This window comes from Phodopus roborovskii, unplaced genomic scaffold (assembly GCF_943737965.1).
Source record: "Phodopus roborovskii unplaced genomic scaffold, PHOROB, whole genome shotgun sequence".
Lineage (NCBI taxonomy): Eukaryota > Metazoa > Chordata > Mammalia > Rodentia > Cricetidae > Phodopus > Phodopus roborovskii.
The window spans coordinates 288,438-315,096 of NW_026125183.1; the positions used below are offsets into that span (position 1 = coordinate 288,438).

Genomic DNA, 26,659 nt, shown 5'->3' on the forward strand with positions numbered 1-26,659 from the left:
ATTAAATTCTTAATTATTACCATTAATATAAAAACATGGGTGTGTAGATAGTTATAACCATAGCCCCAGACTTCCTACAGTGACTTTTTTAAAGACCCCCTTAAATCTGATCATTTCATTCAAAGTTATTGATGTTCTCATTCTGCATCATTGTAATAATAGATGGGATGATACAGAAATAAATACATCATATTTAGGAATACTTAGAGGGATAGAAACAGACAAATTTTTTTTTCCTGCAAATGACTAATGAAGCATTTCATTGACATTCTGTTTTGTTAGGTTTTGTTGTTGTGCTTGTGATTCTTTAGTGTGCATTGAGTATAGATGACACATTATAGTGCAATAATGTGAAATGCCTGAAGATGCATTCCTAATTCATGTTCTTCCCTCATTTGTTTAATTTAGATGAGCAAAACAGGAATTTGAGAAATTGTTGTTGTAAATGGCACATGACCATTAAAGAAGGGGTGCTGTGATGGCAATGGTGGTTTAGGGAATAGATCTGGTAAGGCCTTGTGAAGGAAGTTGGATTTGATTAGGGTATTTTAGAGTGATAGTATTTCCATAGTGGTGAAAAAAAAAAATTCAAATGGATGGAGACAGTATAAGCAAAACAGTACTAACTTTGGAAAGGAGAGATGTGTTATCACTGGGCTGTGAGTCTGTGTTGTAGGAGTGGGGATATTTTTTGGAATTGCATGAATCCAGATTGTATGGGTCTTTTAAAATAAGTTTATGTCTAAACTTATAATTTGTAAATGTAAACTATTTTAGGGCTATGAGTCTGTGTTGTAGGAGTGGGGATATTTTTTGGAATTGCATGAATCCAGATTGTATGGGTCTTTTAAAGTAAGTTTATGTCTAAACTTTTAATTTGTAAATGTAAACTATTTTAGGACATTAAGTGCCATCATATTTGTGCTTTGAAACTGACCGGTGGCATTGCAGGGGATATATTGGAATGGAGGAAGTACTAAAGATGGGGATATCAATTAGGAGACTATTTTATTTTCGAAATAGTGAGATTTTTTTGGAGGAGAACTGGCAGGGTAGCAAGATTGGAGACATCTTACAGAAGAATAGGTAGAACACAGTAACTGATGTTGGAAAAAAAAGAGGGTAGACTGAACAGCTGGCATTAGAATCCTGATAGTATGAATTAATTTAGTTTAACAGGTAGTTAATGTGTGCTTGCTAATATAAATATGCTAGCCACTAGACTACTGGAGATAATATATCTTAGAAGTAGAAAGAGAAAGAAAATCAAGGTTAACATCTTTCCTCTCTGGCATTGTCTTGAATGATACCAAACTACTCCTATTTGGCTATCTTTATTATGGTTTAAAATATTTATTACTAATGTACTTATTATTAGCTAAATTTATTCATGCTTTTAAAATGATCCTTATGTACATTATTCTTATTTCACCAATATATATTTGAAGTGATGAACAGTCATGTATGCAGAATGCATTTCTAGAATCCTGGGGAAAGAGTCAGAAGCATCTGAATTTCTTATATACTTTTACCAGGTTTATATAGAATACATCCCTCTCCCATACAGGTCCCTTCCTGGTTCTTACAAGTTTATCTTTAAACCATTCTGGTCTCCAAATATTCAGGCCAGTTCATTCTAGGGCAGGGCCTCTACGTTTCCCTACCTTGATTAATTAATTCATCATGAGACGTAATCACTACCTTTGATGTTCCATAATAGGGCCTGCCAATAGTACAGCTGATTTTTTGAACCACATTATTTAAAATTATGCACACATAGACTTCTCATCTCTACGTTTGAGAAGGAAATCAAGATATTTTTTCTTCCTGTGATTGTTTTCTTGGTTGGTGCTATGACTGCATTTAGTGATAGTTCTAAAGACTTAGTAAGCATATGAAATTCAGTACTTTGTCAGAGTTTAACCTATGCTTATTTATGTTATTACTAAGGATTATTATTTATTGTTCTTGCTGATAGTTTTTTAGGTGTGCATTTTTAAAATTTTTCTTTAAATGGGAAACGAGTTGCACAGGAAACAGGTCTAAGACATAAACCACTTAATCTGGTTCTGCTTATCATAGATATTTGTTCTGAATTTTCCTGCAGGTATCCTACGTAACTGATTTTACTTCCGTGTTTTAACCTGTACATTTGAAGTCATTCCTCTGTGAGACAGCAAGTTTGCTGCTTAAGGTTTATTTCACAGAGTATTTGAGATGGTTTATAGGAAATGTAACTGGGACAGAAGAGATGTTTAGACTGTTTTATATGCTAGTGCTGTTTAGTTTTAAGTGATTTATCTTACCATCACACTACAAATAAAATTGTAGACTTCTAGCTTATTTAGTTATAGTGTAGCCATGTAATTAGAGAGTTGTATTAGTCATTCTTCTCTTATTTAATAAAATATCTGGGGAAATAAAAAGAGGTCAGCTATTTTGCTTCACAGTTTCCATGAGTTCAGGTCACAGTCATTTGGTCTCATAGTTGTGGGCTTGTGTCCAGGTAAAAACATCATGGTGGAGAGGTCATAGTAGATCAAGGGTGCTTTCTGTAAGGCTTCCAGGAAGCAGAGAAAGAAGAGGGAGTAGGAAAATAAAGGGAATGAGAAAACAAGACTTAATATCAGGTGCATATTTAGCCACCTTATTCCCCTTACTAGGTGTCACCTCTTAAGCTAACACCTGTTCAAATTAGCACTATCACCTGGCAACTAAGTCTCTAGTGTATGGCTTTTGCGGGCCATTTCAGACCCAATGCATAGAAATATTAGTTAAGTAAGTGAATAGTGGCCCTGTTTGATTAAAAAATATCTCATTTGTGTTAGCTAGCTAAACAAGTAGAGTAATCACTTGTTTTGATTCCCACTGTCAGAATTTCAGGCTGTCATGGCAGGGAATACATGCTGGAACAGCTGAGTTCATTGTTGTGAGATTGTGGCAAATCAAGACTCTGCAAGAATAAATGAACACTTAGAGAACCTTTTAGAAGAGACATACAGATGTTCAGAAAAAATAGGATCATTTAGTAAATCAGATCTTTAAACAGTATTAATTTGATTTTATTTGTTCTTTGTATGCAACACTTTATGTGTCTAATCTTTCTTTTCACTCTTGTACAGTTATAGGTCTTCATAAGTTTGGCTTACCTATTTTTCAATTAAAAACCATTTTGATTTTTAGTTTGTAGTAATTATGACTAAATCCAGTATATAAATTGTGTGGAGCTATGTGAAAGTGCTAGCTTCTTTAAATTTTTTTAAGTTTGACATTGCCAGTTAAAATTTAAATATTTATCCATTATGATAGGTATATAGTGGTATCACGTTATATTTTGAACTTCCATTTCTGTTATTACAAATATTATTGGGGAATTTTTGAAACACTCGTCATGCACATGTTTTTTCTAGTGAATTGTCTTTTTAATTTTTTTTTGTTTTTGTTTTTTCCAGTCAGGATTTCTCTGTAGCTTTGGAGCCTGTCCTGGCACTCACTGTGGACCAGGCTGGCCTCACAGAGATCTGCCTGCTTCCCCACTCCACCCCCAAGTGCTAGGATTAAAGACCTGGGCCACTTTTAAATTGACTTGTTTGCTTTCTTATGAGTTTTAAGAACATTGGGAACAGGCCCCTTCAGACTTTGGCTGATGAACTTTTGCTTCCATTCTTTGGCCTGTATTTTTATTTTATTCTCTTAATGAAGAGTAGAGGTTTTTTTATTTAATGAAGTATACTTTATGAATGTGTTCTTTTGTGAATCTTACTTTGGGGTGATATATGTAATAAAAATTTGCCTGAATCTAAGGTCACAAACTTTCCCTATTTATTTCATTGATGTTATTTGACGTGCATGCTTTTTTTTTTTACTTTTGATCTACTTGTGATTAATATTTATAAAATGATTAGTTCACAATTTCCTATAATGATATCCTGTACTCTTATGCCATCATTAAAAATGCTACTTGTTCTCCACTGAATACACTGTTCAGAAAGAATTTAGTATTGTACATGCCATTTTTAAGATAAAGTAAATAAAAGTATATTTCGGCGTTGGTGGCCCATGCCTTTAATCCCAGCACTCAAGAGGCAGAGGCAGGCTGATCCCTGTGAGATTGAGTCCAGCCTGGTCTACACAGGAAAAGCCTCCAAAGCTACAGAGAAGCCCTGTCTCTAAATATATATATATATATACACAGAGAGAGAGAGAGAGAGAGAGAGAGAGAGAGAGAGAGAGAGAGAGAGAGAGAGAGAAGGAGAGGGAGGGAGGGAGGAAGGGAGGGAGGGAGAATTACTTAGCCATCTCAGATGCTCTAGGAATTCAGAGAGCATATATTAATATTACAGTGAGGGCTCTGAAGCTAGAGTACCTCAGTATTGATTCCATCTTCTCCATTTCTTTACTTTGTGACCTTTGCTAAGTTGCTTGACTTAGTTGCTTTACATGTTCAGTTGGGAATAATGATAAGACATAATACATTTAACTACTCAGAAGGGTACCTTTTCCTTTCTGTAAACAAATATTACTTTTAAATGTTTCCCATTTACAGTCCAAATACTGAAGATTAATAAGATTTTTCAATTTTTTTTAAAAGCTATTGGGTGACTTGTACAAGATGATTTCCAAGTATCCTATGTAAGATTATTTCTTTAAAGGCATTTCATTAACAAGTCAGTGGTCTCTCTCTCTCTTTCTCTTTTGCTCTCTCTCTCTGCCCGTGTCTCTGTCTGTTTTACTAGACAGGGGTTCTCTGTTTTGCTTTAGAGCCTGTCCTGGAACTAGCTCTGTAGACTAGGCTGGCCTTGAAGTCAAGGAGATCCGCCTGCCTCTGCCTCTGGAGTGCTGAGTGTAAAGGCATGTACCACCACCTGGCTAAGATTTTATCTTAAGCTAATAGTTTGTAGTTACTGTCCTTCTGCAGAAACTCATTTTATTTTTTTTTATCCTTTTTGTCTCCCCCCCCCCTTTATAGTTTAGTGTATTTTCAGACTGTGACTTGGGATGGGATTGATTTTGTTTGGTAATTTGTTTGAAATGTGTTCTTAGGTGTTACTTACTTGAACATTTTCATTTATAAAATGGAAATTAGTGTATTACGATTGTTTTGAGAGAGAAATAGAGCAGTTGTACTTTATTTTGATGAGAATTATATAGAGTTTTTGAACACGTTTAACCTTGAGAAATAACACAACGGACAATTTATACTCATTTCATATTCTCAAAGCATTATAATGTAATTATATCTTTAAGAAGTTATTATAGTGAGAAGAATTTTCGACAAAGAATATCAGGTAAGTAGATAGGTTTTATGTACATATGTAATCATTTATGTCACATAGAGTACAAGTGTCCTTTGCAAGTAAACTTTCCAAAAAATATGCCATAACCCTTATAAGACTAGCAAGATGTCCTGTGTCTTGGCTTTTGTTATACATTGACCCTATTCAGATGTGTTCAGGTTATTAGATTTGATATTATCTATACACAGTAAACAAATTCCTGCCCACATAGAAGGCAGATAACTTTTTTTTATTCTGTCATTAAATGAATTATAAAACCTAGATGATTTCTAAATATATTTGGATGTATACTGTATGGATATGCTTAGTATAATTCATCAGTAACTTAGTATTGATATAAGTAGTAGTATTTTTAAAAGCATAATGGTTTTTGGATTTGCTTTAATTAGTTCTAAATGTTATTTGATAGTCATTTATTTATCAGATGAGTTATATCTATTTATGAGGCATAAGGTATGGTAGTTACCTGATAGGCTTCATTAGGTGCCATTCCAGACTCCTTCCTGCCTTTATAACACAGTGATGTGTGTGTATATGTGTGTTCATTTATTTATGGTAACTAGGAAATGTCTAAATAGATAGTATATTATGTTTCAAATACTAACAAAATTTGGCCTACAGAAAGCTTTAAAATATTTTTCAGAGGTGTTAATGTTTTAGTTTCTATGCCATTACTCAGAGTTAAGTGATACATTTTACTCTTTTGCTTTAAAAAGTAGTAGTTGATTTCTTCCTACTTAAATAAGCTGTCAAGGAGGTAGAGCGTTAAAAGCAAAAAAATGCAGCTTCAGTGTGCATCAGCTTAGTTTGTGCCTTATTGTTACCTTACATTATTTCCATTATTCTTGAGGGGGTTTATTAACATACCCATCTTGATTTGTTTTTCAGTATTCTAAAATTATTTCTCTCATATATGACAGAAGTTATTTTTACTTATAAATTATGTTAAAATATTTAATTGAATTGCTTCTGAATTTGGATCTTATATTCCTTTTTTGTCATTGTGACAAAAAAATGACAGAAATAATGTAAATGGTAGGAAGACCTATTTTGCTTAAGGTTTCAGAGGGTTGGTCTATTATGGTTATGGGTAAAGGAGGAGATACCTAAGTTCATGTCACATGAGCCAGGAAGCAGAGGATGGTAAATGCCATAATTGTGGTATTACTCTTTTCCTTTTTTTATTCATCTGGACCTTATTCTATGGTGACACTCACTTCTCAGTTAATTCTGCCTGGAAACACCCTCACAGATACACCTCCAGGTATGCCTCAACAATCTCCTATGTGATTTTAAGTCTAGTCAGGTTACTGATGGAGATTGACTATCACAACTCTCATAGGTACATTATACTTCCTATATCAAAGATTAAAACAATTAGAGTGTTCTAGGTTTGTTTTCTAAGTTAAGCTATTCTGGAACTAATTCTAGCTCTTAATTTCGTCATGTTTGATTTTATACATACCATATCTAATTGGAGAAGTATATGCTGAAATTATGGCAGAAGACATAAATAGCTGTTGTCGGAATGGCAGTAGATTTTAAAATTTATGCTTATTCTCACAGGTTTATAATAAAGTTTTTAAAATGAAGTTTTTCAAAACCTGGCTGACAATATGAACATTGACTTTTTTAAAGGGAGGGTTTAACTGTGGTGCCAGAGTGATCTCATTATCCTTTAAAAAAGGATACTATTCTGTGACCCTCCTGAATAGCTAACAGAATAGTATCACACTTTGCCAGATTTTTTTTTTTTTTTTTTTTTGCTGTATCTATCTGTTTGTTTATTTTTATATTTGGAGCCCTAGGTACTAAACCCAAGGCTTTGAAAGGTATCTGTAAGCAGTCTTTGGTAGATTTAAACATGGCCTTGGTTAGAAAACACAGAGATGCCATTGTATTTCAGCCAGCCATTTTATTTCAGTTATTAGGCTCTGTGTGGTTCAGGAAGATTGTTAAGACCACCATAGCCATTTCCTTTCCATAATTCATAGCATTTCTGTCTCTGAAGGTAGTGGTTTGAATTGTTGTAGTGTTTGGTAAGGTATCCAAATTAGATAAATGTTTCAATTTGATGACATATGATAGAAACTTAAGTATAATCATCTTTTTAGCCTTTATAATTTTAAGTTCTGTGTTATTTGAAAGCAGTGTACTTGACACCTTTGGTGTTAAATCTCTTTGAAATTTATGATGCCGTAGCTAAAATATTGAAAATGATTTGGATGAATTAATGCTGGCTCCAATTAGTCTTTTAATGGTATTAACAGCTTCAAAATTTTAATGCAATGTTTTTCCAACTTTCAGGGAAATACATTTGCAGTTTTTTTTTTTTTTTTTTTTTTTTTTTTTTTTTTTGCGATTAAAAATTTGGTTGTCTAACTAGCATTCAAAATGCATTGAAATTTAAGAATCCATTTTGATGGCCTTTTTTAAGGTCTGAAATTTGTGATGCTCATGTCTTAGTCTTCCAAGTGCTGGGATTACAAATGTGCACCACAATATTTGTCTCTTGGTGGATATTTTTAAGAAAAATGCAAATATTTAAGAAACACTAGAGAAAAATAAGTTGAAAAATACAGGTTGAGCTAAGCATACACAGATGATTCCAGCACTTGGGAAGCAGAGACAGGAATATCATGAATTCAAGACCAATATGGAGTACATAGAAAATTCTAGGCTGGCCTGAGTTTCATAGAGAGATACTATCAAAAAAAATAAAAGAAAATTAATTGCATATTGTTTGTTGTGGTACATGTGTAATATCAGTATCTAAGAGGCAGTGGCAGGAGGATTTCTTTGAGTTTGAGACAAGTCTGGGATACACATGGAGTATGTGGCCATTCATACTATATAACAAGAGTTGATATCACACACACACCCAACACACAAAGAAAAAGCAGGTTGATTTTTAAGAAATTATGCTGTATCCTGGTAAGCAGTATCCTATGTATACTGTGCAAGTTATATTGATTGGAGACTGATAACTTTTTCAACAGGGGTCAGATAACTCTAGTCCATATATAACATTCTATACCTTTAGGAAAAGTTTAGGAAAAGTTGTGAATGTAAAATTACACAAGTCTCACCTTGTTGGTCATAGAAAATGGGAAAAATTTGACACATGGACCATAGTTTAGATGAAGGGCTTTACTATGTGCTCTCTAACATGTATACTAATTTTGCTAACAAAAATTAGAGTTAAGAAACAATTTTTAATGATAACATTTTGAAATAACTGCCATTCAAAGAGCGAGTTGTAAAAAATAAATGATATTTCTAAAATCTTATGGCTAACATAAGCTATAATTAAAAAATATTTTGGATGAGCTGGATTCTGTTGACTTTTAAAATAGAAAATTAGGGCTTACATAGGTAACTCTGGTTAAGAAACTGTTCTACTCTTACCCTCTTCCCAGCACCTATGTCAGGAGACTGATAACTGTAACCCTAGCTCCAGAAAATCTGATTGAATATCCTCTTCTGAACTTCTGAACTCTGGACACCTGAACTCAGACTTGTACATATGTCTCATATATGTATGTATGTATGTATGTATATATGTATATATGTATATATGTATATATGCTGTATATATATTTATATATTCTGTATATATATAATTTAAAATAAATCTTTCTAAGATTAAGAGTTAGAAATGATAGCAAAATGACTTGCTGGAAATTATGTAGTTAGTTGCTAGAAAAACAGACATTTCAAGTCAGAAAATATGATAGTTATTATGGAACTGAGTTTATAAATTTAATTCATTCAGATTCCAAATTTAGTCATTCCTTTTCACAAATATTTATCCAGGCCCTATTTCTAGGTAATGTTCAATGTTTTGGTGCAATCGGGTAATAAGATGTGATCTCTTTAGATCTTGTGAAATGAGATTATATAACAAGATACTGTTTCTTTTCTTTCAGAGAAGGTCTCATTCTAGCTCAGGGCAGTTGAAACTCACTGTATAGCTCAATTTGGCTTTGAATCTACAGTAAACCTGTCTTAACATCAAGTGTGCTAATCTTACTAGTATGTGCCACCATACCTGCTCAGTTAGTGTTTGTTGATAGAAAATATGGCAGTTACTATGAGACTGATTTTAGTCTGTGTAGAGGGAAAAGGAGAAGGTGTGAATTTGACTTGAGGTAGATGAGCTGACATGCAAACATAAGTAATAACTAATGTAGTAAAGTTTCTAAAGAGCATATATATCTTTAATTTGTTTTTTTTTTTTTGTCTTAAGTATATTTTATCAGCTAATTCATTTCACAGCAAACACTCTTAATTGATTTCAAGCACCTGATTAAGGAACTAGCTTGGAGGTTGTATTTATTTGCTTGGTGTCCTTAGATTCTCTTTTTATATTTTTAGGTAAACTTTTCAGATTGACTTGAATAAAAATAGCTGCATTTTTGTTTCCCTCATATTTTTTTATTAATTTACTTTTTACTTTGAAAGTTCACCCCAAAGCAATGACCTTGGCTGGTTGGGCTGTGTGTTTCAAAGAATTTGGGATAGGAACAAAGTCTCATTAGAAATCTGGAAAGAATATAGGCAGTTATTTAAGTGAGTATTTTAGGTACATCTAGCTTCCTACATTAATCTTGACTATGGAAGATGAAAGATGTAAGTGTGGGCCAGAAAGGTGTTGTAGCAGGTAAAGGTGTTTGCCTCCAGGTCTGATGACTTGAGATGTATCCCTGAGACCCATGTAGTAGAAGGAGAAAACTTATTACAAGTTGTCCTAACACTGACAAATGTTAGCTGTTATGGCATGAACCTTGTTAATTTGGTATAACAAAAATTTACAAAAAGATAAATATCTACTGGAGAAGTGATTGTAGCTATTAATAAACCATCACTATGCATGCTAGCCACTGGTAACTACTAGTTTTCCACTTTTGTAGGATCAGCTTTTTAAAACCTGTACAGAGATTGAATTCATTATCTTTTGGTTATTTGGTTTTGAGATAGGGAGTTACTGTGTATCCCTATCTGGCCTGGGTCTTTCTGTGTAGACCAAGTAGGCTTGGAATTAATAGAGAGCTATTTGCCTCTGCTGCTATTTTATATTCTGTCTATGAATTTGGCTTGTTTTGACACTTCATATAAGTAGAATCATAAAGTATTTGTCTTTTTGTTAGTCTCTTGTTTCACTTGAAATAATCTCTTTATGGTTCTATAAGGGTTAGTATGTGTCAGAATGTTTTTCTTTTTAAGGGTGAATAGAATTCCATTGTGTACATATACTGCGCTTATTTATGTAAATCCTGATATATGCTTAGGTTGCTTCCATCTTCTTCCCTTTGTGAATATTACTGCTGTGAACGACGTACACAAAGATATCTTTGAGACTCTGCTTTCATTCTTTTGGTTTCACAATCAGAAGTACAATTATGTATAATGTGCTAATTCTGCATTTTTGAGGAACAGCCATATTTTTATGGCAGCTATGCTGTTTTTACATAGTTATCAGCACTATATTAAGTTCCAGTTTCTTCACGTCTGTAACTATGGTGGACTTGTCATTTTACAAAGTAAATTCTAGGATATATTCTGAGGTCTGCTGTAAATTGAACTTGTATTTTTGTGATTTTTTTTTTTTTTGTTTTATAAATCATCTTTCAACAGATGACTTAATATATCAGAAGTAGCAAGATGGTGATAATGATCTCACATTAAGGACCATTCTAGACTGGAATTTGCTGTGTAGCACAAGGCTGTCCTCCTGCCTCAAATTCTTAGGCATCTCTGACTATGAAAGGAATGTGAAATTATGTGTTCTGTACTGTGCTTAGTAAGTTAAGTGACTTTTATTTTTAAGAAAGCCACATTAAAGGACAGTATAACTCCTTAGACTTAACTCTCATGCAAATGTTTTGATATTTTAGCTCTATTTTTCCTAGGTTACTTAGTAAAATTTAATTTATAATTTGTTATCTATATTATCTATAATGTGTATTTGGTAGAGATATTTTGAAATTATTGAACCTGTAAAAGATTCCCTAGAAAAACTTTCAGTGGAGAGATCTTTTAATCCTAGACATTTTTGAACAGTAATATTGATTGTAACAACTATCTGTTCCTGCATAACATTTTACTGGCAATTTGCAGATTAAACAAAGATATATTTATTATCACACAGTTTGTATGGGTCGGCAATATGGGAATGACTCAACTAAGTCTTCTGCTTAGTCATACAAACCTATAATCAAGGTTTTGGCTCTTCTGCATTATCTGGAGGCTTCACTGGGGAAGTTCTACTTTTAAACTCTAAAATATTTTGGCATGATTCTTTTTGTGCGACTGACCATTTTCCTGAGTAGTGGCTTTTGATCCTTTCCTCAAGTTGGTTAGTACTGCAGCAAGATTGTTATAGTCCTTTGTCATGTGAGTTTCAACATGACCACATAGTTCAATCAAGATAATAAGGAGAGTTTCTAGATCTTTTTTTTTGCATAATGTAATCATATAAATGAAATCTCAATTATCTTTGGATTATTCTTTTTCTTTGGAATCTAGCCACAGGTGCTGTTTATCCAGAAGGCAAGGAGGCCTGCCCAACCAAATGAATACCATGAGGTAAGGATCATTAATAAATTATAATGCTAATAATTAGCCTTTTCTACAAGCTGTCAGTATCCAACATGTAGTCATGAAGTTAATTTGACAACAAAATTTCTTTAGAATATCAAATTCTTAAGTGTATTTTTAACTTTGTATACCAAATGCCTACAGACATTTTGCTTACTAGGTGCATTTTGGGAGATTCTAGTTACTACTAGTAAGTTAAAAGTACTATCATATTTGATGACGTGTATGTTTTTTTAATGAAATTATTAATTTTAACCACCTATTATTTCTTACATTCTCGTTAGCCTCTTTCTTGTTTGTATATGTTTATTTTGATTTTTTTCAGATGATTAGAAAGGGCTTAAATTCTTTTCTGAGAAATTGCAAATAATTTAAAAGTACTCTTTATTAGACTGATGAGAGCTGTTCACTTAGGATTTTGGCTGCTTAATTATTTTGTTGTTTGGAGAAAAGATCTTGTTATGTAAACCGGAGTGGCCTTGATCTCACAATCTCCCTCTCAGTCTCTGAAGTGCTTGGATTATAAATACCAGGCTGGGTTCCACTTCACCCTTAACTGGGACAAAATACTGGATTAATTTTTATCAAATTAGAGGTTTTATTTTTAAATAAAATTTTATTTCCTTAGGTCATTTTGAAAATAGTTTTGTTTTCACATAACTGAAGATGACTTGGTTTTAGTAAGCACCTGTGTTTTCTATGGTATTCCATAGATGGATATTCTTATATAGAAAACCTGCCCTTTGAAGGCTGATGAAGTAGGAAAAGTTAGGTGTTCTGTTTGTCACTGGGATGATTCCTACGATGCAGTGATGTCTTTTGACTCATCCCGATTCATTTTATTTCTAGTTCCTCCAGACCAACAGCTTTTTGATAAATTAGTCATAAGATGGTATGACTACGATGTAACCAGTAGCTAGGTAACAGAGGAAAGAAAGGCAAAGTCGTAATTTTCTTTTTGTATAGATACTCATAATATATATATATATATATATATATATATATATATATATATATAACTGTAGTTCTTGCCATTTACACTTGTTATCTCACTGGCAATAGGTCTTAAGTGTGTATGTTCTTAATTTTCCCTTTCCTAGAGCATACTTGATAATTACTGTATTTGTATATAGTTTTGGATCAAGCCTAAATCTTTTCTTTAGACTAAAAGGAGAATTGTAGTGAGATATCCACCCCGCCCACACCTGTTGCACTGACCACACCCTTTGGGTTGTGGGGACAGGTGAGGGCGTGACCTGGAGGTACTAGGTCTGGGGTCCATGACCCCAGCTCACTCTCTCACTTCCTGGCTGGAGACAAAGAGCATCAGGAAGCATCCTTAGGAGGGGAACCTGTAGAGGTCATCTGTTTCTGGTATAAGTGATTTTTCCCTGAATAAACATCCATCAGCCTTTCGTTTGTTCTGTATGATATATTACAAATTTAAAATTGAATTGTATGAGTTTTCACATTGTATGTTCACATGAATTTTTTTCTTTTCTAATGTTTCTTTTTTTATATGTAAGGTAAGTGTCTGAGATATTTATTTTTTATGTATAAGGTTATCAGTCATGGCATAACTTTAAGAAACATGTAGTGAAACATAAGGCTCTGAAAAATTAAAGATTTAAGGACAATGTGTAATCTTTATTCATAAATTTCCTTTTCTAAATAACTTCTTTGTACCCTTGACCTTTGGTTTGTCAGTAACATTTTAGATTGTGAATGGAAATGCCTAGGGTTGTATTTTCTTAGTTATTATTCTCATATTAATACCACTGAAATTTACCTTTTGAAATATGTTTTTCAGCTAAATGTTCCTAAAATGGTTGAAGAGCCGATGGAAGAGGGAGAACCAGAACCTTGCCTGGTAAGTGCTCATGTTAATTTAGTAAACATCATTTGTAGCATATAAGGAAAGAAAGTGATTTCTCTCTATGTATGTATGTATGTATGTATGTATGTATATGTTAGTGATACAAATTTAAATTCTTTGACATAGTCATGTAGTCCCAGGTGTCCTCAAACATAGTGTAGCTGAGGATACCTTGGATTCTTGATGCTTTAACATCTGCTTTCTGATTTCTGAGATTCCAGGCATGTGCCATCACACTTCATCTCTGAAGTTTTAAAAATTTATTATTTTCTTTTTGTGTATATACTAGGTAAATATTACATAGCTCCATCCCTAGGCTGTGATTTTTTTTTTTATGAGATGGAATCTTAGTTTGTGGTCTATGCTCATCTTAATCATTTAACACTCCCCCTGCTTTAGCCTCTCAAGTACTAGGATTACAGGCTTTAATCATAAAAGCCTGGCCTGCGTGTGGCTTTTCATAAAACAGCTTTGTTGAAAATATACAGGCCATAAGAATACCAATTTTAAGTATAACAAATGGCATTTTTTACATATTAGTATATAAGAAATGTGGGTATTTAAATAGAGTATCCCCTGCATTAAACTGAAAGAGATTATCTTCAACTTCAGAATAAAAGGAGATCTATCTTTAACATAATTAGACTATAAAGATAGCTTGAAATATTTAAAACCCATTTTCTAGCTTTCAGTAAGGATTGAATTTAAAGTATTTCAGAAATCTCTAACTAGTTTTAAAGATTGTTTACCCATTAGGTCATTGTATTTAAGGCCTGTGTAAAGACATATTTAAACCAAGTTTTGTGAAAAGCATTCTTAAGATTTTTTAGGGAAGGTCAGACTAATGTGGGCATTTGCCTTAATGTTATGATTTCAAAGTTAACCATCTTTTTAGGTATTTTCAGTCTTATCTTTTTTATTTAGAAAGAACTCCAAATAAATTATTTTCTTAATTTTTCTCTTTACAGTATAGATTTGTTTACTTAGGTTTAGAAAGGTTGTGGCTTTTAGCAGATGTGTAAGACCAACACTTACTAGAATCTATCTCCTGTTAGGTGACTGTTTTGTATTGATAAGAATACCATTCTTTTCTTATGTAGTATTGAAGATACTCAGTAAATCCCTTATGAAACATGTCCATCAGTAAATTTATCTCATATAGAAACCAGCAGAGGACGTGAGCTGGTGGGAGATCAGGGACTCTGGACAGACAAGTATAGAGTCAGGATGGGAATAATATAGGCCCTCTGCATCTGGGTGACAGTTGTGTAGCTTGGCATTTTGTGGGTTCTCTAGCAGTGGAATCAGGGCCTGTCCCTGTTGCATAAGTTGGTCCTTTGCAACCTATTCTCTAGGGTAGGAAGCCTAGCTCATCCTTGATGCACGGGGGAGGAACTTTGTCCTGCCTTAACTTGATAAACCATGATTTGTTGATTCCCATGGGAAGAATTATCCCATCTGAATAGAGATAGAGGAAGAGTAGAAGGGGCTGGTAGAAGGGAGAGGGAGCCAGAGGAGAGGAGGAAGGGGAAACTGATTGGTATGTAAAATAAATTAAAAAAAAGGATGAATAAAAAATCTTCATCTATTTAAGATATAAACTACATAGGTGATAAAAATGCCATATAAATTTATCAATAAAATGTTTTTTTTTCAATTTATTTTATATAACAAAGTCCATTTAAATGAAAACAAACATTTATAGACAATACTTGGGAATTTGGGCATTGTTCTTTCCAAACTACTTCCTGCTGGTAAGGGGCTCTGTCATGGGGGATTCGAAGAAGATTCAGAAATCCTGGCTGTAGTCTGTAAGGCTGCTTTGTCCAAGTGTTTTGAGTGTAGGATCACCTGGTACTCTGTTTCAGGCAGTCTGGCTTGATCAAACCACATTAGTCTGGAAGGAATCCACATATTTTCATTTTCTGTGGAAACAAAAATAGAAATACTTTTCCCCAGTAACTTGTCCTTGAACTTAAATTTTGGAGTCAAAGCATTTTTTTTAATTTAATTTATTATTTTACATGTCGATCCCAGTTACCCCTCCCTCCCTCCCTCACTCCCTACCTCCTTCCTTCCCTCTCTTTTACCCTCTCACATGCACTCTAACCACCCTTCCCTCCCATCCCCCACCCCAACTCCATATGTAGGGGAATGCCATCCAGTTGGGGTCATGTAGATCTGACAGGTCATGTGAAGTAGGGACTAGGGCTTCTTTCCTGTCTCTAGATTAAGGCAGTTATCCCTCCATGGGGGATGTGTTCCCAAAGTCCTTTTGTGCACCAGGGATACATCCTGGCTCCACTGTCTGAGGTCCCTTAGACTGCTCAGTTCTTCTGGCTGAGACCCATATTCAGGGGGTCTGAGTCAGTCCCATGCTGGCTTCCCAGCTATCAGTCTGGTGGCCTGTTAGCTCCTCCTTGTTCAGGTAAGCTGTCTGTATGTGTTTCTGCCGCCTTGTCTTGTATTCTCCATCTGCATCTAGGTTCTAGTTCGACTCAGTGTTTATGTATGGGTTTTTGACCCTGTTTCCAACAGGCATTAGTTGAGGGCTCCATGGAGAAGTTAGTTGTTGATCTCACTCTCCAGGAAGGGCATTTATGATAGCCTTTCCACGGAAGCTCAAATTGCTAGTTGGGAGCAGTCTTGTAGTTCTCTAGACATTTCTTTGTGTTCAATTTTATTTTCAAACCAATATTGGCTCCCTCTTTTATGTTCTCTTTCTGTCTCTCTCTCTCTGTCTCTCTCTCTTTCTCTCTCTTTCCTGTCTTCTATTCCTAACCAGGCTCAATCTTCCTGGTCACACATGTTTTCTTTTCCTCCCCCTCGCCTCTTTTTGTGACTGGGTTACCTCATTCAGGATGGTTTCCTCAAGTGCCATCCACGTGCCTGTGAATTTCAAGATACCATTTTTTCTGCAGAGTAGTATTCCATTGTGTAGATGTGCCACATCTTCATTAACCATTCTTCAATTGAGGGACATCTAGGTTGCTTCTAGGTTCTTGCTATTACATAGTGCTGCTATGAACATAGTTGAACAGATGTCTTTGTTGCATGGATGTGAATCCTTTGTGTATATGCCTAAGAGGGAGATTGCCGGGTCATGTGGTAAACTAATTCCCATTTTCCTGAGGAACCGCCATACTGATCTCCAAAATGGCTGTACGAGTTTGCACTCCCTCCAGCAGTGGAGGAGTGTTCCCCTTTCTCCACATCCTCTCCAACATGAGTCATCATTGGTGTTTCTAATTTTAGCCAATCTGGCAGGAGTAAGATGGTATCTCAAGGTTGTTTGGATTTGCATTTCCCTGATAGCTAAGGATGTGGAGCATTTTCTTAAGTGTCTTGCAGCCTTTTTGATTTCCTCTATTGTTCTGTACCCCATTTTTTAATAGGGTTATTTGGTGTTTTGTTGACTAGTTTCTTGAGTTCTTTGTATATTTTGGAGATCAGCCCTTTGTCGGATATAGGATTGGTGAAAATCTTTTCCCAGTCTGTGGGCTGCTGTTTGGTCTTGTCCACTGTGTCCTTTGCCTTACAGAAGCTTCTAAGTTTGAAGAGGTCCCATTTATTAATTGTTTCTCTCAGTGTCTGTGCCCCTGGAGTTATGTTCAGGAAGCAGTCTCCTATACCAATTTGTTCAAGGGTACTTCCTACTTTCTCTTCTAAGAGGTTCAATGTGGCTGGATTAATGTTGAGGTCTTTGATCCATTTGGACTTGAGTTTTGTGCATGGCCACAGACATGGGTCTATCTGCAGTCTTCTACACACCCTCATCCAATTGTGCCAGCACCATTTGTTGAAGATGCTGTCTTTGCCCCATTATATAATTTTAGTTGTTTTGTCGAAAATCAGGTGTTCATAGGTTTGTGGGTTAATATCAGGATTTTCAATTCGATTCCATTGGTCTGCCTGCTTGTTTTTATGCCAATCCCAGGATGTTTTCAGATCTATAGCTCTGTAGTAGAGCTTAAAGTCAGGAATGGTGATGCCTCCTGAAGTTCTTTTATTGTATAGGGTTGTTTTGGCTATCCTGGGTCTTTTGTTTTTCCATATAAAGTTGATTATTATCCTTTCAAGGTCGGTGAAGAATTGTGGTGGGATCTTAATGGGGATTGCATTGAATCTGTAGATTGCTTTTGGCAAGATTGCCATTTTTACTTTGTTTATTATACCTATCCAAGAGCATGGGAGATCTTTCCATTTTCTGGTATCTTCTTTAATTTCTTTCTTTAGAGCCACAAAGTTCTTATTATATAGGTCTTTTACTTGTTTGGTAAGCGTTACACCAAGGTACTTTATGTTGCTTGTCGCTATTGTAAAGGGTGATGTTTCTCTGATTTCTTTCTCTGTCTCTTTGTCGTCTGAAAAAAGTAGGGCTACTGATTTTTGTGAGTTTATCTTGTATCCTGCTAGTTTGCTGAATGTGTTCATCAGCTGTAGGAGTTTCCTGGTAGAGTTTATTGGGTCGCTTATGTAAACTATCTTATCATTTGCAAATAGAGACAGTTTGACTTCTTCCTTTCTAATTTGGATCCCCTTGATCTCCTTTTGTTGTCTTATAGCATTAGCTAGGACTTCTAGTACGAAATTGAAGATATATGGAGAGAGAGGGCAGCCTTGTCTTGTTCCTGATTTTAGAGGAATTGGCTTAAGTTTCTCTCCATTCAGTTTGATGTTGGCAGTTGCACTAAAATGTTTTTAAAGGTAGAATTTAAGAGTTATAATTATGAATATCAGTGGAATGTTCATAGCTTTTTTGTTGTCTTTTTGTCAATTTAAAATAGTGTGTTATTATAGAGGCTGCTGTATGATGTATTGATTCTTTCAAGGTTATTCTTTAAGTATGAATCTCTCGGGCTGAGAATATAACTCAGTGGTAAAATAGATGCTTTCATTCTAAAGTATTGTATTTCATCCCCAGCACTAGATCAAACCATGCAGGTGTGCACACACTCACATACAAAATTAAATTGCTAATAATTCCCTGTGTGGTCTAAAGCTGTTTGGTGTTTTGAGTCATTTAGAGATCTAATTTCACTATCTATTTTTAGTACCTTAGACTTTCACATTCACTCGATATCTTTTATTCAGTTAAAACAAGGGAAATTAAATATAATTTTTCTTAGACTTTCTAAATATCTAGTATATATAAAACATATCAGACATAACAGTTTACCACCTAGTCCTCTATTTCTAACTTTATTTAGGCTAGTAAAAACACCTAAGCATTTTTTCTCCATTAGTAGATGGTTGACATGAGTTAACTTCATGGGTGCTGTCAAAATAAGAATAGCTATATGTATTTGGTAATTTGTGATTCATTTATGTTTATTTTTAAAATATGATAGTTTATATTTTTGTGAGCATGAGTGTATTGTCTACATGCATGTATGTGGATTACATACATGCCCTTGGAAGTCAGAAGAGGATGTTATTTCCCTTGGTGCTGTAGTTATAGATGGTTGTTAGCCACCATGTAGGTGCTAGGAATTGAACCCATGTCCTCTATAAGAATAAGGGTTCTTAACTGACAAGGCATCTCTCTAAAACTTCATAAAATAGTTATCATTTAGTGCTACTAATACCTTAGGGAATTTAAAGAGTGTTTACTTAATAGTTAGATATCTCATAAGATCATGATTTATTTATTAGAAAGATATATGTCATATTTAAGTAAAAATATACTTTAAACCCCCCAATTAATTTAATCTCCATATTTTAGCTCTAATTTTCAAAATTCAAAAACTATGTTTGAAATGTCTCACATACAAATTCCTCCATAGACTTCCTTAAGCTCACATAAAAGTTTAGTTACAGAATATTTCAAGCCTGTAATGCATGCTTCATGTGTAATAGATTTTGCTTGCCTGTTTCATTTCTGTTCCTTTTGGGTAACATACTTGATAGGTAACTCGTAGTGCCCTACCACTGAGCTATAGAGCTAGCCCTACTTTTACTTTTTATTTTCAGATAGCAGCTCACTAAATTGTTCAGGTTGGACTTGAACTGATTCTGTAGCCCAGGCTGGCTTTGATTTACTTGTGATTATCTTGGTGTAGTCTTTCTATTTTGATGGCTATTAAGCCTTGCTGTGCTTCAGTATTTTGTTCTCTTGCAGTTATGCTAATCAGTTTTCTTCCTACTCCCTTTCTTTCAAAAATCTCAAAAGCTCTTGTAGTACAAATATGCAAAATTCTCTGATGAATAATCATTACTCAATACTATTGGACAATTACTATTAGTGGAATTTATGCTTGATAATAAAGTATTAAAAATTATACATAAAAGTTTAGTAACTTAGTTTTATAGATATTTTGTGTTCTTTTAGGGATCCTATGTGACTGAGATCTGAAATAGAGGTTTAATTCCATTTTGTAGATGTGGGGACCAAGACTGATGTAATTAGAACAACCCAACCTAAGTAAGAATTAGTTTGCTGTCATCCCTAGATGTGCAGTAATTGGAAAATAATTGTACAGTATTAAGTATTCCAATCTGTTCATTATTTTGATGTGTTTAGTTTAGTCTAGCATCACTTTGTGATTTACTTTATTTACATTATTATTGTCAGCCTTTCTTGAAAGTACATTGATATTGACATGGCTTTTAGTGATACTGCATTATTCTCTGCATGTTCTTCTTGTCTCCATGTGTGCCTTAATAAATTCACAACCAAACGTCTTCATTTTGAATGTTAGGGTTTTTTTTTAACTAAAATAATTTTTCTACCTTGAAATAAAACAAATGCTTGAGCAGATGGACCTTGCATTATTATATAAACCCCAATGTATTTAGTCCTTTATCTTTTGTTCTAGAGCTAGTCTTTATAGTCTGTTAAGCTTCTGTATTTGAGGGATAATAGACTGCAACTAGATTGTCCTCATCTTCTTTTCATCCTACCGGTTGATATCGTCCCCATAAACAAATCAGTTGTCAAATGAATGAAAACAGTAGTGTACTGATTATTTTTGTGCTTACCAGTACATTTTTCTAGTGTTACAGCATTCTTGGCTTCCTTTATTCAAAACAAAAAGGACCAGAATATAGAAGTTCTGGTTCAGCCTTCTTAATTTTTTCTTAATATTAATATACTTTAGAGTTTTGGAGAAGTACCTAACACTTGTGCTTCAGACTTGTCATTAAATGTGGAAAGTGTAGTAAACTCTGTTTGGAAGCAATTAAATTTTTATTTTACAGTAACTATTTCATTTTCACAGATCAACTAAGAATAGGCACTGTATATATTTTCTAGGACTGCCCTAACAAAGGACCACAGACTGGGTGTCCTAAACATCAGAAATTAATTTTCTCACAATTTTGGATTCTATTAAGTCTGACATCAAGGTGTTGGCAAAATTGATTTTCTGAGACCTTTCTCCTGAGTTTATAGATGGCTATGGCTTTATATCCCCCCGTGCTCACTCTCTCTCTGTCTCTGTCTCTCTCTCTTCTCTCTCTGTGTGTGTGTGTGTGTGTGTGTGTGCGTGTTTGTGTTTTCTCTGTGTGTGTTTGCTTGCATAGCCTTTTTGTGTATAAATTACCAGTCATTTGGGATTAGGGCACAGCTAAATGATGTTATTTTTTTTAATCATCTGAAATTTCCCCAACACAGTAATACGCAGTTCAACATACCACCCTTGAGGTGTATATCTGCCTTTCTGTGTTATTGATGTTACCAGCTGTCAAGAAGCCTAGCTCATTTGGACAGTTCTATTGCCTACTTTAGGCAAGGCCACCATTGATTAATCAGAGATCAAAGGGCCAATAGATAACATTTGATTTGGGACATTGTTGAACTCAAGCTTTGTGTCAGTTTTATTTTCTATACAGTGATGGTGTGATGGAGTTGGATCAGAGCTTATGCCTTCAGCTTTGTTATTTTGTGATAGGGAATTCATGCAGATTAAAAAAAATGTTAGTTACTGTACTTTCCCATAGGGACTAGAATTACAACTCACTAGAGTATATTCATAACACCTGAGAGGAGTCTTCTATTATGGGGCTGAAATATTTCCCAGGAGGATTCCTTTCTTTCTTATAAAAGTTCATGGCATGAAAACAGTTTTGAGTTCTATAATTTATGTTTCCCTTGTAGTAATCTAGATATTAAAATACTTAAGAATATAGTAAATTGCTATTCAAAAGGACTTTTGAGATTTTTGTGTTTGGCTTTCTCACAATTTGCAAGGTTTATCTTTACTTTCTCAGTCTCTGTCTCATAAGTTGCACTTCAATGAGGAGCTTAAGCATCTTAGTTCTCAAATGACTATGGTGTGTTGAACCCCAGTTAATACATCTACAACACAGTCTCTACACCTATGGCTCAAATAAAATCATGGAACAGTGGTTGAAAAGATTATAAGAGTCAGGGGATCACATTGGCTGATACAAGATAGTGTTCACTATATAGGACAGAGAAGTTGCGTCCATAAATCTCAACAGTAAGGTTGCATAAGCAAGACCTAAACGATAATAACACTAGTTGACATGCCATTGTGGATTGTAGAAATCTCACAAGGCCCCACCCCTAGATAATGTGCTACAGGCAATTAACGACTACTGAAGAGAATAAATCTCCCTCTCCCAGATAAGTTCCTAATTGATTATCCAATTCTAAGTCACCAATCTTAACAATCTATATGTATATAAGCAACACTAGATGGACTCAGCAGGTTTATTCATATATGTATATATGTATAATAATAACAAACAGGGTATGTATTTGAGATTGAGCAGGGTAGGGGATACATAGGAGGAGTTGGAGGGAGGATAAGGGAATTATATAAATACAGTAGTCATCTAAAAATAATAAATAAAACAAAATTAAAAAGTATTAGTTCTGAATATTATTGTTATTATTTACTTGTAAAGATGTTGCATAAATATATTTCACATGCTTTCATTTACATGAAATTATATAGTAAGAGCTGGGCTTGTTGGCACATGAATGTATTCTCGGTTCACAGAAGGCATAGACAAGAGAATTGCCAAAAGTTTGAATTCCATCTGATCCACATAGCAAGTTCCAATCTAGCTAGGTATCATAGCAAGACTGCCTCAAATGAACAACATCACCATCAACAAAACCTATGAAGAAATGAATTATATCTCTGTGTTATATCAGGAGATGGGAATAAGTCAATCAAAGTGCTAGACTGATGGGCTTTTTTATTGTACAATTTATTGTGCAATTTTTTTTGAAATGGAACTAATCACATGATGTTAGAACTGCACATTAGTATTATTTGGACTTTTGTTTTGCAGGATGAAGAGGTTAAAGAAATTCCTATTACAAATCACGTTAAAGAAGGATATGAGAAGGCAGATCCTGCACAATTTGACTTGCTCAAGGTTCTTGGTCAGGGATCTTTTGGAAAGGTAATAAATAATTTTCCTACATTTGTTCTTCTTCATATTTAGAATGTATACACATGTATACATGTGTAGAAGTCATTTGTAAGGCTCTTAAAGGATGCAAAATTAACTTTAGTTTTATATGTTGTATTTCTGTTTTTATTCAGGTTTCTTTATACTGTTCTATAGCAGTCATTGTTTTCTAATTCCCTGAGCTTACATTTTTCTAGGTAAAAAATACATTGTTGGTTGTCTAAAAAACATACTTGTTTTTATGAAGATATTTATGTTTTTTTCATGTACACTAACATAGCTATCTTGTGGTGATATCTCTGTTTCTTAACTCTGTATGAGAACTTAGAACTTATGCTGTAATTTATATAGTAGAATCAGGAGCTAATTCACCATTTCTTACAGTAAAGTAAAACTAGCATAGATGATTTGGAAATGATGTGAGATTCTTGCTTTGAAGAATTAAGGACAATTAGTTCATGTACTCATTGTATTTGTTTATTAAGTATTTGGTAATATGTTTCTCAGAAAGGAAGTATGTGGATCTAGATCCTGTGGCTTGTATACATAAAATATAAGACATGAAAATAATTGAATCATATAGTAAGTAAAAGCTTTTTAAGAAAACAGTACAATTTGTGGGGAGAAAGACTGGAGAAACAAAATACCTCAGTAGCTGAAATTTAGTTACAAAGAGGAAAATTTAGTAATTAAGACATTTGTAAGGAAATATATTTACTGAGTACTGAGTTTGTGCACAATAGTTTTATGAAATATATTGGTGATTTTAAAGTAGATATTGTTTGAATGTAGTCTGGTATCTATATGGTATAGAATATATGAAATACATAGAAATATTTTTAGGACACAAAAGACAAACTGAGATGGCTTCTGCTTTGACAATAAATGACATAAGGTGATTGTGGTGGATGATCATGGTTATCAACTTGACACACCAGGAAAGAAGGAACCTCATTTCAAACCCTGCATCCATCAGTTTGGTCCATGCACATGTTTGTAAGATATTTCTTGGTTGATAGTTGGTGTAGGAAGGCCCAGCACGTTGTGGGTGGTACCATCACTGAGTAGGTGAATTTGGTCTGCATGAAAAAGGTAGCTGAGCCAGTTACAGGAAGCATGCCAGTGAGTAAGTAGCATTCCTACATGGTCTCTGCTTCAGTTCCTGCCTTGAGCTCTTGCCCAGCCTTCCCTCCATGATTGACTATAATGTGTAAGCCAAATAAATCCTTTAACCTCAAGGTTATTTTTTTTTTGTCATAGTATCTATGTCAATATCAGAAAACAAAGTCAGAGGGGATAAAAATTGAAGAGTAGGGTGGAAAGAAATACTAGTGGAGCCTATTAATAGGATGCTGGTATTGGTAAAGAAGGTATTATAAAACTTACTTGTAAATTAGGTATATATTCGATAGTTTTATTTTTAATGTTTCTGAGATATGTGTTAATTTAGAATAGGTTTTTATATCTCAAAGTATAAATGCTTAAATAGTTGACATATGAAATGATACTACAGAAACATTTCAAGTTATTAAAATTTTGCCATAATGTGTATATGTATATTCATCTATGTATTTCTTGCTTTGTTTCATAAAAGATTTAAGAATTCCATAGATAAATAACAACCAAAATGGAATGCAAGTTGCATAAGTTGAATATGGTATTGTTTGCCTATAACACTAGCACTCAGGTTCCTGAGGAAAAAGGATGCTTCTGAAGTTGAGGCCAGTCTGGGGCACTACAAGTTTAAGCCTAGCTTTGGTACATAGTAAGATCCATTCTCAAACAAAACCAAAAGTGAAAGGGAAGAGAAAAAAAAAAAACACAAACAGGACTAAAAGCAACTGGCACTGTAGATGGAAACAAAAATCAGAGCAGGAAAGATTAGATAAAGCCTAGAATACATGCTGTTGCTTACAAATATATGACACAGTGCCTGGAAGCCTTTCTTAAGCACGTCAGAAATGAGATTGGCAGCCATTATAAAGAAACTTACATATTCAAGTTCATTAGTATTAATGATATCTTTAAGGTAGAAACATATTAAACAGACCAGATAAAAATTTTTATTGCACTACATAAAAGATAATGTATAACAAAAGTTTTTCTCAATAACATCTTCATGTTAAATGTAATAACATTCTAACAAATTGTTGATGTAATCCTTAAATTCAGTGAAAACTTTGTGCCTAAGGCTGTCTTAACAAAGACCCTATTTGAATTCATAGCACTAAAATACAGAATTGTGAGATTTATGCAGTTCATCAACCAAAGTTATTAAGAAGGTAGCTTTTGTTTTGCTTCTTAAGATGTGAACATACTTGCTTGTCAGTATTGCATCATTTGTGTAGGCATTGTGTGGGTGTGACTTGTTATATGCTGAACATATTCAAGAATGTAGCCAAGGCTGTGAATCAGATGTGTGTAGGCCTAGTGCCAAGAAACGTAGGGTTGTACAATCTTAAGTTCGTCAGCAAAGGTTCCACTGTTAAAACATAAGCAATGGGAGTTACAGATCTTATAAAATTGTAATGACATTAAATGTTTTAGTTTGTTTAACAGGAACAAAATTCAACTAATGCCAAAATCATATAAAAACTGCACATCAATGAAACAAGATTTAATGAAATTGGGATTAAAAGAACAATTCAAAAATGTTATGAGGTAGAATTGATTGAGAAGGTAAACAAAATGTACAAATCCTTAACTGAACTTTTAAGTGGAATTCTTAATTGGTCTTGATAATAAAAGCCAGAGTCAGATATAGAGGCAAATATCAGTGAGGAGCAAGCCACAGCCACACCTTACCTCCTTCGTGTCTTCAGCAGACAATAGAAAGATTTCTTGTTTCTCCCTGATAATATCCAGTTTCTGCCCAGCTGTCTTACTTCCTGCCTATCTGTAGAGACCTCCAGACCTCAATGGTTAGCTAGTGGCAAGCTCCATTCTCTGACCCCAGACCGGTTTTATTCAAGTAAGATATCACCACACAAACTAACCAGAGGAAGTATAGAGAAGACCCAAACTGATAAAAGTGGAAATGATAAAGGGAACAACAAACTACTGAAATTTACAAAATTATTAGATAATGCCTTAAAAATTTATACTTACAAATTGAAAAATCCAGAAGAAATAGATAAATTGATTGATATATTACTTACCAGAATTAAACCAAGAGTACATAAACAATGCAAATATACCGATACTAAGAATGAGAAGCATTAATAACCAAGTTAAATAAAAAGTGCAGTACCAGATGTACCTTATATTTTTCACTCATGAAGAACATGTATGTACTTGTATAATACATACATACATACATACATACATACATACATACATACATACATACATAGTGGAATAAGAGGGTAAAGTGGGAGGAAGAAGTTGAGAGAGAGCGGGGAGTATTGAAAAAGAGTGAGTAATAAAAGATATGTGTCATGAAATCAAATGAAGAGAACTGCTTGAATGGAGACTGAGGTCTAGCAAGAGCCAGTGA

At 34.1% G+C, this 26,659-nt stretch overlaps 1 protein-coding gene across 1 annotated transcript in view; it reads left to right on the forward strand.

The window, feature by feature from the left end:
• The window catches only part of Rps6ka6 (ribosomal protein S6 kinase A6), a 102,702-nt gene that overhangs the window by 29,496 nt on the left and 46,547 nt on the right, over positions 1-26,659 (forward strand). Inside the window, exons 3-5 of the mRNA XM_051190672.1 lie at positions 11,826-11,885; positions 13,708-13,767; positions 23,041-23,154. Of these exons, the coding sequence (XP_051046629.1) occupies positions 11,826-11,885; positions 13,708-13,767; positions 23,041-23,154 (234 nt within the window). The remainder of the gene's footprint in view (positions 1-11,825; positions 11,886-13,707; positions 13,768-23,040; positions 23,155-26,659) is intronic.